Source organism: Bufo bufo, chromosome 5 (genome assembly GCF_905171765.1).
Source record: "Bufo bufo chromosome 5, aBufBuf1.1, whole genome shotgun sequence".
In the NCBI taxonomy this organism is placed as follows: domain Eukaryota; kingdom Metazoa; phylum Chordata; class Amphibia; order Anura; family Bufonidae; genus Bufo; species Bufo bufo.
The window spans coordinates 143,787,341-143,803,513 of NC_053393.1; the positions used below are offsets into that span (position 1 = coordinate 143,787,341).

At 42.7% G+C, this 16,173-nt stretch overlaps 1 protein-coding gene across 3 annotated transcripts in view; it reads left to right on the forward strand.

Moving 5' to 3' along the window:
- CCDC178 (coiled-coil domain containing 178) overlaps positions 1 to 16,173 on the forward strand; it is a 461,614-nt gene that overhangs the window by 63,301 nt on the left and 382,140 nt on the right. For all 3 annotated transcript variants that reach the window (XM_040433387.1, XM_040433386.1, XM_040433388.1), the window contains exons 7-8: positions 7,299 to 7,441; positions 9,474 to 9,627. In XM_040433387.1, coding sequence (XP_040289321.1) covers positions 7,299 to 7,441; positions 9,474 to 9,627 — 297 coding nt within the window. The remainder of the gene's footprint in view (positions 1 to 7,298; positions 7,442 to 9,473; positions 9,628 to 16,173) is intronic.

Genomic DNA, 16,173 nt, shown 5'->3' on the forward strand with positions numbered 1-16,173 from the left:
ACAGAGGGAAGAGAGACCAGCATGTACCTGTGACTCATGCATCGAGACGGCGTCCGGATGTGTGCGCTGTGACTGGCGCGCTCTGGTATATGAAGGGGCTACGTGCGTCCGGGATGACGTCACGATCTTGGCGCATGCGCAATGGGCATATTGGGTGCTGAAAAGGGCATAGAGGTTGCCCTTAGTAAGTTAGAGATGTTTATGTGTACATCAGGACTAGCGGTGCACAAATGGACAGAGATAATGGATCGATATATGTATGGGGGACTTGTGGAGAGCCTTTGTAACGCTGATATGAAACTTAAGGAGAAGCCAGAGGAGTAGATCTGGAAAATCGCATCCTGACCCGGTCACAGGTAATATGAACAATCTAGTGATGAACATTTCTTCTTTAATTCTCTCACCAGCTCAAGTTTCAGTCTTACAGAAAGACATATCATTTTGCCCAACTACCCCACTGAACACTTTCCTTTTTAGAACAAGAATTACAACGGTTTTACCGAACCATCAGACCAAAAACGCACTTTGGCTAGGGTGATCAACAGAGTGACATACAAAGTGACACACTACGTGAAAATACAAATAATGCTCTGACACTACAAACATTAGGCCTTAGAAATAAAAGTTCATATATGCCTCCTAAAACATATCATCCGGTAGAAACCTACATTTCATTTACGAAGCAAACCATACAACAGACCCTGGACTTATACACCAAGGGTAACTTCAAACACTCATCTAACTTGACAGTTGAAGAACAGAGAGCCATTAAAGAATTACAAACAAATAAAAACATTATGATCAAATTGGCAGATAAGGGCGGTGCATTAGTTGTCATGGACAAATCAATGTATATCGCAGACATTTCTAACCAATTAAGCGATTCAGACACATATGAACCCTTCACCACCGATCCAACCTCAAATATTGCTAAAAAAATTAAAACCATACTCCAACACTATCGAGAACAAGAGATAATTGACGAAAAGACCGTCACTTTTTTGACCAAGCAACATCCGATAATGCCAGTTTTTTACACCCTCCCAAAAATCCATAAAAATCTCAATAACCCACCAGGTAGACCTATAGTTGCTTCAACAGATTCCATACTATCACCATTTATCTGGACAAAATCCTGACCCCACTTATCAAGACATCATGTTCCTTTTTATTAGACACCCAGGATTTTATCACTAAATTAAGTCATAGCACACCGCCATCACATTTCATACTGATAACCATGGATGTCAATAGTCTATACACATCTATAGAACACAAGAAAGGCATTGAAGCTACAGCCAAAATACTCGCAACACAATCAACACTCAATAGTCAACAACAAGCATTTTTCTTATCTCTACTTTCAACGGTACTACATGAGAATTTTTTTCTCTTTGGTGATACATTCTACATCCAGAAACGGGGGACCGCGATGGGGCCAATGTGGCCCCCCCTCGTATGCAAATGCATACATAATTCATTTTGAAGAGACATACGTATATCCACACTCTCTTTTTAAACAATATGCCCATACATGGCTACGTTTTATTGATGATATTTTTTGTCTCTGGAGCGGACCTATATCCAGTGCAGAATCTTTTCATCAATATCTCAACAACATATACCCTGAACTGAGTTTTACTATGCAAATTGACAACAACAAGATCAGCTTTTTGGACACACTAGTACTGAAACATGAGGCAGGTAACATAACCTTTGATTTGTACAGTAAACCGACTGACAGAAACAGCCTTCTATTATACACCAGCAATCACCCGAAAGCCACTAAGAGATCATTACCACGCTCACAACTCACACGGGTAGAACGCATTGTCACTGACCTTTCCACTAAATCCAAGAGACTGGGAGAAATGACAAAAAAAATTGCCGAGAGAGGTTACCCCGACCATTCATTTGCATGGAAACCAAAACCCCCAAATACGACTAACTCACAACTACAACCTTCTAAGCGTATACAGAGTATACTTATATATCACCCCCTTACACCCAAAATACAATACATACTTAGACAACATTGGCATATACTTACAAAAGCTTACCCAGGGATACCGGAATTCCAAACCCCACCATTAACTTGTTATTAACGCTCCAAAAGCATTAGGGATGGGTTGGTCCGAGCAGATATTGGACCTTTAACAAAGCTTCCGCGACAGAGATTTCTGGGTACCCCAAAATCAGGCACTTTCCCTTGCCTCCATTGTGCGCAGTGCTCTAGTGTGATTAAAGGGAACATCGTGACCCACCCACACTCAGGTAAACGCTACATGATTAATGGTTTCTTCACGTGTGACACCACAGATGTGGTGTATCTGATTAAATGCCCATGTGGACTGTGTTATGTGGGTGAAACTACCCAACACATTCGAGACAGGATCTAAAAACATAAGTCCACCATTAGAACGAACCAGTCACTCTTACCTATCCCTGCCCATTTTAAGGAAAGGAACCATCAAATCTCTTCTCTGAGATTTCAGATACTAGAACAGGTAAAAACCCCACGGAGGGGGGGTAATCAGACATCATTATTGAAACAACGCGAATCATACTGGATACATCGTTTGGATACATTAACGCCCAGAGGACTGAACCGGGAATGCGATTTCTCCTTTAACATATAATGGACTAAGTTTTAATATTGTGGAACTATATGTACTTATTTCTTTAATGATGATTATTGTATATTTCCCCTCAAAGATTCGCTAATGTGGATTTTAGACCTAGAACGTATGGGTGAGATAACTTCCCCCTCTCCCACCCTCTCCTTCCCATTTTTCCTTTCCCTTCCTTTCCCCCTCCCCCACCTTTCCCTTTCCTTCCCCCCTCAACCCATTAGCTTAGTTATTATTATACTGATCTGTTTTTGTGATAACCGTGGGACGGTGTTATCCCCCACCTGCATATGATGGCATTGTGACTGTGAGGCATTGATCATGCTGTAATAGAATATATTAAGTTTCATATCAGCGTTATAAAGGCTCTCCACAAGTCCCCCATACATATATCGATCCAGTATCTCTGTCCATTTGTGCACCGCTATTCCTGATGTACACATAAACATCTCTAACTTACTAAGGGCAACCTCTATGCCCTTTTCAGCCCCAATATAAACATTGCGCATGCGCCAAGATCGTGACGTCATCCTGGACGCACGTAGCCTCCCGGGAGGCGATACACTTTAGCCCCTTCATATACTAGAGCGCGCCAGTCACAGCGCACACATCCGGACGCCGTCTCGATGCACGAGTCACAGGTACATGCTGGTCTCTCTTCCCTCTGTTTTTAAGTATATACTGTCCCACACAGCAGGTTATATTAACACACCAGGCGCTTTATTGTACAATGGATAACATATTAAGTGATATTCATGTGGACTTATCTGCATATACACTGCTCAAAAAAATAAAGGGAACACAAAAATAACACATCCTAGATCTGAATTCATTAAATATTCTTCTGAAATACTTTGTTCTTTACATAGTTGAATGTGCTGACAACAAAATCACACAAAAATTAAAAAATGGAAATCAAATTTTTCAACCCATGGAGGTCTGGATTTGGAGTCACCCTCAAAATTAAAGTGGAAAAACACATTACAGGCTGATCCAACTTTGATGTAATGTCCTTAAAACAAGTTAAAATGAGGCTCAGTAGTGTGTGTGGCCTCCACGTGCCTGTATGACCTCCCTACAACGCCTGTGCATGCTCCTGATGAGGGGGCGGACGGTCTCCTGAGGGATCTCTTCCCAGACCTGGACTAAAGCATCTGCCAACTCCTGGACAGTCTGTGGTGCAACGTGACGTTGGTGGATAGAGCGAGACATGATGTCCCAGATGTGCTCAGTTGGATTCAGGTCTGAGGAACGGGCGGGCCAGTCCATAGCATCAATGCCTTCGTCTTGCAGGAACTGCTGACACACTCCAGCCACATGAGGTCTAGCATTGTCTTGCATTAGGAGGAACCCAGGGCCAACCGCACCAGCATATGGTCTCACAAGGGGTCTGAGGATCTCATCTCGGTACCTAATGGCAGTCAGGCTACCTCTGGCGAGCACATGGAGGGCTGTGAGGCCCTCCAAAGAAATGCCACCCCACACCATTACTGACCCAATGCCAAACCGGTCATGCTGGAGGATGTTGCAGGCAGCAGAACGTTCTCCACGGCGTCTCAAGACTCTGTCACATCTGTCACATGTGCTCAGTGTGAACCTGCTTTCATCTGTGAAGAGCACAGGGCGCCAGTGGCGAATTTGCCAATATTGGTGTTCTCTGGAAAATGCCAAACGTCCTGCACGGTGTTGAGCTGTAAGCACAACCACCACCTGTGGACGTCGGGCCCTCATATCACCCTCATGGAGTCTGTTTCTGACTGTTTGAGCAGACACATGCACATTTGTGGCCTGCTGGAGGTCATTTTTCAGGGCTCTGGCAGTGCTCCTCCTGTTCCTCCTTGCACAAAGGCGGAGGTAGCGGTCCTGCTGCTGGGTTGTTGCCCTCCTACGGCCTCCTCCACGTCTCCTGATGTACTGGCCTGTCTCCTGGTAGCGCCTCCATGCTCTGGACACTACGCTGACAGACACAGCAAACCTTCTTGCCACAGCTCGCATTGATGTGCCATCCTGGATAAGCTGCACTACCTGAGCCACTTGTGTGGGTTGTAGACTCCGTCTCATGCTACCACTAGAGTGAAAGCACCGCCAGCATTCAAAAGTGACCAAAACATCAGCCAGGAAGCATAGGAACTGAAGTGATCTGTGGTCACCACCTGCAGAACCACTCCTTTATTGGGGGTGTCTTGCTAATTGCCTATAATTTCCACCTGTTGTCTATCCCATTTGCACAACAGCATGTGAAATTGATTGTCACTCAGTGTTGCTTCCTAAGTGGACAGTTTGATTTCACAGAAGTGTGATTGACTTGGAGTTACATTGTGTTGTTTAAGTGTTCCCTTTATTTTTTTGAGCAGTGTATATATGTACCTTATTACCCTCATTGAGATATGTGTGTTGATTATATATCATGCTGCATGAAAGGGGCGGTACAATCTTACCCCACTGGCACCTGCTTGTATAGATGATACCTACGCAATTGTCTTTCCTTTGCTTTTTTCTTTGCCATATATACCTGACCCACATAATTTATTTACCTAGGAATTACATTTGTTACTCAATCATTATATGTATTTATAAGTGATCCTTATCTGCATGATTTTTTATAGATACCTTGAAAAAGGTCAATCAATTGGCCGAAACGTTGGGACAAACTATATGACTTTAATCCATATGCTCCAATCCGGATGTACTATACGCTAGATATATGATATGATGTAATACGTTTACTAATTAAAAAGCATCAATTTATTTTGGTGTGCCATGAATTTTCTATTTTGTTACGAGACGACCTACGTCCTCCGTGAGCACCCAACCTCATAGGGTGTGCAGATCTCATCATCCTTTTACTAAAGCATAAAGTAGACATATGGTGGATGTTAAGAACTATTTTGCGAGATATCACTATCTGTCTTAAAAGCAGAGAAATTAAGATTTAGAAAATTGCTAATTTATCAAAATTTGCAGTAAATTTTAGATTTTTTTTAAATAAATGAATATATAATATATTGATCCACATTTACTACAAACATGAAGTACGATGTGTCACAACAAAAGTAAAAAGCTTTCCAAAGTTATTACCATATAAATTGACACATGTCAGATTTCAAGATGGGGCTTCGGCCTTTGGTCCAAACTGGCTTATGCTGGAAGGGGTTACAGGGCTAGTGTGCATGCACCCTCATCATCGCCAGCCTATGGATAGCAACCCTGGGGCACTCAAGGCAACTTCCCCTGTGAAGGTACCTGAAAAATAGGTTCCTTAGCTTGTTAGTTCCTGCAAGGATGTACTTTATTGGTTTTTCTGCTTGTGTACCAACCTCTGCCTGTTTCCTGGATTCTGACCCTCCGCTGCCTGACCTGACCTCCAAATTGACCCTTCACTTCTACCCTGACCTCAGACCATTTACTGTTTTAGCATGTTCTCCACCTGCCCTAACCTCGGCTTACCCATGACTAAGATTTTGCCTGACCCCTCAGTGCCCTGCTCGGGTGTCTTTGACCCCTGTGGGACAGCTGTTTACTGCGTGGAGACTACTCCAGGAAGTAGCGGCCTAGTGGCTTCCCTGCAGCAAAGTCTAGATCCCTGTATAGATTTTAAAGGGTTAATACCAGGGTATTTCAGGATAACACCCTTTGGTTTAGCCCAGAGGCATATCTCTTGGTTAAGACAGTGGTTCCACACCCACTGCCATAATATTGTGGTCCAACTCATCTCAAATGGTCTAAAGTCTGGTGATTGGGGAGGCCATGTCTTCTGACGCATCATTCCATCACTCTCCTTCTTGGTTAAATTGCCCTTACATAGCTCGGAGGTGTGTTTGTGGTCATTGTCCTGTTGAAAATGAAATAAGCGCAAACCAGATGGGTTGGCATGTCACTACAGAATGCTGTGGTAGCCATGCTGGTTAATTTTGTATAAATCAACCACAGTGTTACCTGCAAAGTACCCCACAGCATCACACCTTCTCCTCCATGCTCATGGTGGTGTAGAAACCATCTGCTAAACATTCTATAGAACTGTGTACATAACCTACCTCTGCACAACAAAACACAACTGATGGTCTCTCTCATTATGAAGGCAAGAAATTCCACAAATTAACTCTCGACAAGGCATGCCTGTTAATTAAAAACTGTTAAATTCCAGGTGACTACCTCATGAAACTGATTGAGACAATGCCAAGATGGTGCAAAAGTGGGCTACTGTGATGAATCTAAAATATTAAACATATTCTGGATTTTTTAAGGGTACCCAAACCTTCATGCAAAGCATAGAAGGTGCAGTGGTGCTTCGGAGAGTGATCTGCACCTCATGTTTGCATCGGCTCTGCTCATTTTCTGCAGCATGGATACAGATGAAGTGAAGTTGCAGATCGCTCTGAGACACTTTTTTGTTTACTAGCTTAATTCAATTAAATTAATGTGTTCTTTCATCGTTCTCCAATATGAATCTACAATGTAGAGGGGAAAAAAGGAAAACCATGGAATGAAAAGGTGTGTCCAAATATTTGTCTATTACTGTAGTGTGAGTTGCATAAAATGACAACCACAAGCTGGTCTTTTTCACGTCTTGTTATAAGGCCCCACCGTGGCTTCATTTTTAGAATATTATCTCCGGTTAAGCCATCTTTTTACTTTTATTTAATCTGCTATTGTTGATTTCTCATTAAGGCAACAGCATTACTAAATGAAGCAGAAACAAAGCGGAAGTCTGCCCAGATGACTTTCTCAAAAGTTACCGCAGAAGCTAACCAAGAGAGAAACGGCATGGCTGCAAAACTGGCTGATATAAAGAAGAATCTGCAGTACTGCAGGTAAGAACTGTTATCTTCATTCCTTAGAGTGGATTTTAATCTTATGCAAAAGCCTCGGTTCTCCTACCACCTTGTATAAGTGATGTTACATGAGCCTGCCTGGATTACACGGCTTAAAGGGGTTGTGCAGTGTGATGATATTGATGACCTATCCTCAACATAGGTTATAAAAATCAGATCCGTAGCAGTCGACTTCCCAGCACCCCTGCTGATCAACTGTTTGGAGGGGTTGCAGCGCTCGTGTGAGCGCTGTGTCCTCTTCACTGTTTTACTGCACACTGTCTAGATTGGTATGGTGGTGCCGTGTAACTACAACCGCTCGTCCCTTTTCTACAAGCTAGATTGTGTGCAGGTAAACAGTGAAGAGGACGCACAAACTTTGTGACTCATTCAAACAGCTAATCGGCGAGGGTGCCAGGAGTCAGACCTCCGACCATCTGATATTGATGACCTATCCTGAGGACTATTTGTTTATCTTCTGATCACCGAGAATACTTACATGGAGTGGATGCTTGATAGATCCAGTGTTGTTGCAAGACTCCGAAAACACTTGGGGCACTTTATGGGTTCTGGTTTTCCAGGGTGGGGATGCTTAAGCAAGGGATTAGTGAAGAGAGTCCCACAAAATGTGTTCATACTTTTTTTTAATAATATTATATGTATTTCTGAGTTAAAATACAGCTCCATTGTTTGTAAGCAGGTTTTGTAAGAGGGAACAACACCCTTAACAGTTTTCTTTACATGCATGGTAAGTTTAAATGAGTTTTCCGACTGCAAAAAAAATCAAAACTTGATTTAATTAAATTAAAAGGGCTTTCTGACATTTTAATAATAATTACCTATCCTCTGAATAGGTCATCAGTGTCTGATCGTGGGGGTCCAACACCCGGGACCCTCGCCGATGAGCTGTTCAAGAAGGCAGCAGTTTTTGCAGTAGCGCCATGGCCTTCTCACAGCTTTTCCTAGGCCAGTGAAGATACGTTCATCTATCATGTGACCTAGGAGTGGCTCAGCCCATAGAAGTGAATGAGGCTGAGCTGCGATAGCGAGCACAGCCACTATACAATGTACGGCGCTGTGCTTGGTATCTGCGAGAAGGCTGCAGCACTCACAGGAGCGCCGGTGCCTTTTGAAACGGCTGATCGCCGGGGTGTCGGACCCCCACCGATCAGATACTGATAACCTGATAGGTCATCAGTATTAAAATGTCGGAAAACCTGTTTAACTTGTTGATTTAATTTGATTTACCTTATTAAAATGTGACATAATGCAAATTACTAATATACTGCTATTTTTATAAATACAGGTATTGTGCCATTTCAGCTGCACTGAGGTTTGCTTATAAGACGCGATGTTCTGACTCAGACTCCGGTCGCCGGAGAGCTTTCTCCTCCCCCTTCTGGGTGTTGAAACCTGACCAGTTACATGATGAAGCAGCTCTCTGTTTGACTTAGTTTATTAACTAAGCCAGCCCCCTGTGACAGCTGATTGGGAGATAAATAATTGAATTAAGCCAGACAGCCAGCTCCTTCATACTCATCACCAGCACATAGAGCAATAGGAAATGGCCGGCCACTGGAACGTCACAGCTTTTAAAAAAAACTGCAAACTGTATGTGAATGCGGCTGAAATGGAGCGATACCTGCAGTTTTTTGAGAATAAAATAAATTACTAAGGTGCTTTATGTCATATTTGAACACCAACAAACAAGATTTTTAACTTTGGACAGAGCTTTAACGGCCTAACCTGTGAGACTTTTGCATTAAAAAAAGACAAAAGTATTATAGCAGTGATAACTTTACTAGATAACAAAAAAGGTGTTGGTTATTTTTGGTTATGTGGTTATTATTAGTTATTTTTGGTTAGCCAATAAAGGTATCACCGCTATAATACTTTTGCCTTTTTTAATGCAAAAGTGTTTAGCATCACCTAGACTTTTCTGGCTAACACAATACCACGCTATTTTGCTATACACGGACTAACCTGAAAAATGTATCATTAACCTGATTTATTTCTTTCAAACTATGAACAGAGATAATTTAAGCAACTCTGAGAAAACATGGGCCGAATATTCCGTAGACTTGTTGAACACCGACAAGCAGATTGAGAATGGTAAAAAACTGTACAGAGACTTACTGAGTGAAAAACAGCAGCTAATAGACAATGAAAACTCATTGAATCATCAAGTAAGTAACATTTTTGATCACATATAGTTTTTTTAAAATATTTTTCTTGTAGGGGTATTCATTTATATTTCATTTTCATAAAAAAATTACTTAATATTAAGATGCTTAATATTTTGTATATATGCTGAGGTACGGCACGCCATCCCCTGAAGACGCCGATCTAAACGGGGAAACATGTAGGGATGCAGGAATAGCTTTTAGTTCAGGTTAGAGAGGCAGGGATCCCAGAGGGGAAGAAAACATATAGTTGATTATAGATAGAATTAACTAGGAAAGGGGGATAGACCTGAGAAACGATCCGGCACCCCACCGAAATACAGTGTATCTGTATGAGGGATACATCCATAATGTAAAAACATACATCCCCACCTGTCTAATCCTGAGGAATTTTAACCACGTTGTAATGAGTTCTAAGAGTTTTAAGAGTATTCAATAAAGATTTATGTTTTATATTATATCAGTCAGAGAGGTGTGCAAACGCACGCTTAGGTCCTAGAGATCTTTGAACTTTACATTATATTGTATATAGCGTCGCGACCTCCTGAGGGACCTACAAGTTCGTTGGTTGTATGTATATAAAAGATAGCACCACACACAGTTCCTTCTTACAGGTGCTCTGCAGAAGGATTCTTTAGTCCATCCAACATCAGACAAGAGAATCCATAGCACAAAGTTTTAGATGCAAGATAGTCAGATTTACTAGAAGCTTCATCCTGAGTCCAACCGTCATACCCCTCTGCATACTTCACCAGATATGACTTGAGAAAGGTCATTTATAGACTGAAATGTGATGTGATATTATCTGGATCTAATAATGGGAAGATATCTATAGAATATCTCCTGTACCTGCCTAAATTCTCGACTGTATGCAATAGAAACAACTATTCTACAGTACTATCCATTTTTTATTTTTTATTTTTTTTGGGGGGGAGGGGGGGGCATTACATCCAGATATAAGTTTTTCTCTAGTTTTTTGGACGATAATGCAAGCCCTATCTTGCAAGAGATGTACGTTCATCCGAACAAGCTCTTGTAATATGAATATTTTGGATGGATGTTAAAGACTTTGATTTTAAAGAATCATCCCCATCTGAGAAATCGTATGATTCCAATTCAGAGGAGGAAAAGCTCACATGCATATCCTTATTTTGTCCAGAACCCGTTGGATTTTATTAGCTCTTTTTTTTAGGATAGATTTAGGTGACTTCCGTAAATCCTGTCTCCATGTAAAGACTTTGTCTTTTCCATAGTCCAACAGATCCCTCTGATATTTGCTTTTTTATTTGTGTAATTGATGTCTCTAAGGCTACTTTCACACTAGCTTTTTTACTGGATCTGGAAGGGTTCAGCAAAAACGCTTCCGTTACTGATAATACAACCATCTGCATCTGTTATGAACGGATCCGGTTGTATTATCTTTAACATGGCCAAGACGGATTGGTCATGAACTCCATTAAAAGTCAATGGGAGACGGATCCGTTTTCTATTGTGGCAGATTGTGGCAGAGAAAACGGATCCGTCCCCATTGACTTGCATTGGGGGTCATGCCGGATCCGTCTTGCTCCGCATCCCAGGAAGGAAAGCAAACTACAACATGTTGCAGTTTGCTCTCCGGTATGGGAATGCAACTAAACGGAACGGAATGCATTTTGGAGCGTTGTGTTCAGTTATATTTTGTCCCCATTGACAATGACAATGGGGACAAAACTGAAGCGTTTTTTTGCGTGAAAAAAGAGGAAAATTCTGATATGTCAGAAAACTTATGGAACAGTATGTCCTGTATTTCCTGCTTGTACTCTTTAACCTTGATCTCTTCTTGGGAAATGATAAGTGGCATGAGGTCCAAGGAGCATTGTGATAGAATACTGTTCTTAGATGTCAGAAAATTCGTAGAGTAGATGGTAGTAGGGAGTTTTTTCAAATGAAGGCCCGTTATCATCTTGCGATCAATATAGATGCACACAGTGTTAAAGTCCCACCAGGTTCTAAGTTCATTTGTCAGGGTTCTCTCCAAACACTGGAACAGATCTTTGCATTCACTCACATTTGTTGACTGGGCGGAAGTAGATTCAAAATCTGTACTAGTTTCCATGTACGATATCCATCTGCAGACACCAATTCAGACTGTGTGCCCTCGGGTCCATAATTAGCACTGTTTAAATCCATATTAATATATATAGAACATATGGGAGTCCAGAGCCGTAATTGAAATCCAGCCAGTACACTGCAATACGGGTGTAACAAGGTCATTAGTAACTGTCACGGCGCAGTGTGGTAAATACACTCCACACTGAACACAGAAGGGAAGGGAAAAGGTATTAGGCTTGGAACCTAGGGAAAGGGCAATGGTCACACCTAGTGAGTCCCTACGCCGAGCCCTGACTGCTATCAGTATGAACAGACCTTGATGGTAGGAATGTTCATACGCAGGAACCTAAGCCCAATCTCACCCTAACAGGGCCCTGCAGATAGTGTCAGGACACGGATGGCCTATTCCTTCCCAGATGAAGGAATAGGAGACTCCCTCAGGCCTAATATCAGTAGGTAGGGAAAAACAGCAAAGAAGATAGACTTAACTTCCAGAAGTATGCGGATGAGCAGGAACTCAGAAAGAAACCAACACCAGGACTTCCACAAACAAGGAGCTATCAACCGCATAGCATGAAGGGTGAGGCCAGACTAAATAGAGGAGAAGGAATGGCCACTTAAGCTACACCTGAGACAAGAGGTGTGGTCATCCCCAGCAACAACACAGAAAAGTGAAACCAAAGGGGCTGTCAATCACGTGCAGCCAGTCTCCTCTATCTTCTAGTCCCTGTCACAGGCGGGACCGTGACAGTAACACATGAAAATAATAGAGCACAAACTGGCCTGTGTTCACACTTCTATCTTCAGGAAGCTGACAGCAATTCTATCCTCCAAGCTTGTTCATTCCACCAATGTCATACTATTACTTCTATCCCAGTTGGTGAATATAGTCGTATTAAAATAACTTGTTCAGATGAACGTACATTTCTCCAACAGAGTCTAGTAATGTAATATAGATTACTTAAAAAGGGGATACAAATGGGTATTAAATAGGGCTTGCAATATAGTCCAAAAAATCTAGAGAAAAACTTTCATCTCTGGATGTAATGCCCTCCAAAATATGGATAGTAGATTAGTTTTTCTACTGCATACAGTCTAGAATTTTCACTATTAAACTGGCTGACATTAGCGACGTGCGAAGGTCAGCTGCACCTAACTCTGCTATTCTTGTGATTATTCATGCCCCCATTACTGCAGAATTCTTACTTTTATAGTATGAAAATTAGCCTCTGGGGGGGGGGGGGGGGCACCTAGAGGCTCCGTTCTCCCAACTAAATACACACCTTCCATGTCTTGATTGACAGGGGCAGGCAACGTTCACATCCTCCTGCCAACCCTGTGCGGTGTGAAAATCTCTCGCCGTTCAGTATTCGGCGCAGTGAGGGAAGGACGCTCGTCGGCTGCCAGCTTCCTCACCGCTCCTGCTGATGCCGCAAGATTTCCACAGCGCACAGGGCCGGCAGGAGGATGTGAACGCTGCCTGGCCCTGTCAATCAAAACTTGGAGGGTGTGTAATGAGCTGGGAGAACGGAGCCTCTAGGTGCAGGAGCAAAGCCCCCCTGCTCCTAGAGGCTAATTTGCATACTATAAAAGTAAGAATTCTGCAGTAACGGGGGCATGAATAATCACAAGAATAGCAGAGTTAGGTGCAGCTGACATTAGCACATCGCTAATGTCAGCCAGTTTAAGGGCTCTTTCACACCTGCGTTATTGTCTTCCGGCATAGAGTTCCGTCGTCGGGGCTCTATGCCGGAAGAATCCTGATCAGGATTATCCTAATGCATTCTGAATGGAGAGTAATCCGTTCAGGATGCATCAGGATGTCTTCAGTTCCGGTACGGAACGTTTGTTGGCCGGAGAAAATACCGCAGCATGCTGCGCTTTTTGCTCCGGCCAAAAATCCGGAACACTTGCCGCAAGGCCGGATCCGGAATTAATGCCCATTGGAAGGCATTGATCCGGATCCGGCCTTAAGCTAACCGTTGTTTCGGCGCATTGCCGGAGCCGACATTTAGCTTTTTCAGAGTGGTTACCATGGCTGCCGGGACGCTAAAGTCCTGACAGCCATGGTAAAGTGTAGTGGGGAGCGGGGGAGCAGTATACTTACCGTCCGTGCGGCTCCCCGGGCGCTCCAGAGTGACGTCAGGGCGCCCCAAGCGCATGGATCACGTGATCCATGTGATCACGTCATCCATGCGCATGGGGCGCTCTGACGTCATTCTGGAGCGCCCCGGGAGCCGCACGGACTGTAAGTATACCGCTCCCCCGCTCCCCGCTCCTACTATGGCAACCAGGACTTTAATAGCGTCCTGGGTGCCATAGTAACACTGAAAGCATTTGGAAGACGGTTCCGTCTTCAAATGCTTTCAGTACACTTGCGTTTTTCCGGATCCGGCAGGCACCTCCGGCAACGGAAGTGCATGCCGGATCCCAACAACGCAAGTGTGAAAGAGGCCTAATAGTGAAAATTCTAGTGACAGAAACCCTTTAAAAGGTACAAGAGATATTAAGATATTCTATTGGTTATCTTCCCATCCTGTATCGTGATGAGAAACAAGGGTTGTAATTGTGTTGCCAGGAGGGGTAGAAGTTTAGTAAACATTTTATCCCCCGGTACATTCAAATCAAGGAGGAGAGGCAAGGTGTGGCTATCCCAAAACAGATTTTTCCCTGTGGAGGAGATCATTGCAATGTATGCAAATATACATCTAAACAATGAAGCTTCACTACAACATAAAAAAATAAATTGTTCCAAAGTAACTTGTTCAGGAATAGTGACAGTACACATCGTATCTATGCCATTGTGTGCTCTGCATGTGATTTGAGATATATAGGGTGTACGACCAGAAAACTTTGGTCATATATTGCTAAAAAAAACTAAGTAATTCTTCTTGGGCTGCAAAACACTTTATTGAGTGGCATGATGGGAATACATCCAATATCTTCTCTTTTTATGGCCTAGAAATGGTTAATAAACCACCCCGTGGAGGTAACTGGCAATATGCGCTATTTAAAAGAGAAACTTTTTGGATACTTAATCTCATGTTTTCCCAGGGGCATAAACTGGAAAACTGATCTTTTGTGTTGTTACTAAACTGACATTTTGCTTTGTATTATATGAGACATTTTTCTTTGAGATCATGTTTTGTTAATTTAAGTAATTATAATTATGGTGATTTTGTTACAATCATGTCACATCCGGTCCCGTTACTATTGGTTCGGGAGTGTGCTACATAGGTAATGTGTGAAACACGTCAACAGTACTATGGGATCATTTTTTAATGCACTGTTGTGCCATTTTCTAATGGATTAAGAAAGATTGTCGTTTTTAGCATCATGATCTGGATTTGTTTTTTTGTTTCTATTTCCCAAGCGCCGGATTGTTTGCTGTGAACAGACATAGGAGTGGTACCTGTGATACACTTTTGGCGAGCTCTTATTTTCATGTGCCACTAGACACACAACTACAACACAGACAATAATAAGGCAGTGGAACCACAAATCGCAGAATGCTTTCAAACAAAGTCAGTGGACTACGATTCAGGATTCTAGAAATCGCTATACCTGGCAAAGAGGCACAGAAACTAAATAGGCATTGCACTCAAAACGCCCTTTCCAGCTCAGACTGGACTAAGCAAATTGATAACAGAACCAAAATGAGATGTTAGTCAGTTGCATAACAACTGTCTCAAACAAAGTTGGTGAGAAACAGGCCTGACCTTGTGTTTTTCAGTGCTTGTTCATGTCTAAATTCTGACTTAAGTTCTGTTTGCAATTCCCCAGTGTCTGTTCCATGGATTTGTATGTATTCTGTGTGTCTTGTTCTGTCTGTGGTTGCCTTGGTCTCACATGTACTCTGCCAGCCTATTCTCTACCTGGTTCTGTCTGTGTGCCTTTCCTGTGCCTCTAGTGCATTGCACTGGAGTCTTTGACCCCTGTGTTGTACTGCCAACTACTCCAGGACTATTCCAAGTGTTAGCAGCCTGGTGGCTCCCCTACAGTGAAGACCAGATCCCTGTATAGGGGTTAAAGGGTGATAATCAGGGAACCGCAGGGATAACACCCTCAGGACTAACCAAATGTCAAACTGGTTAGTTGGCACTGTGTTTTCACAACCATTTTCTGTAACAGTTATTCTCAACCGACGCTGCTCTATATTACAACCCAGCAAGACAGCCAGGACAAATAAAAAAAAAACAATTCAGACAGTAACTGAACCTCAGAGAAATAATAGACAATAAACTTCAGTGCTAGCAGCAATGAAAGGTCTAAGGACCACAGGTCCCACGATACACTGAACTAACACAGTAGACTAGAACAAGATACTGCCATGAAGGGTAGGGAACAGTGCAGCCCTGTACTCCACCTGCACCACTGTCCCTACCTACTTGCACGATCTTTTCTAAATGACAGCCCACAAATTGGTGATAGTCCCAGACTTGACGAAGTACTGGAGCC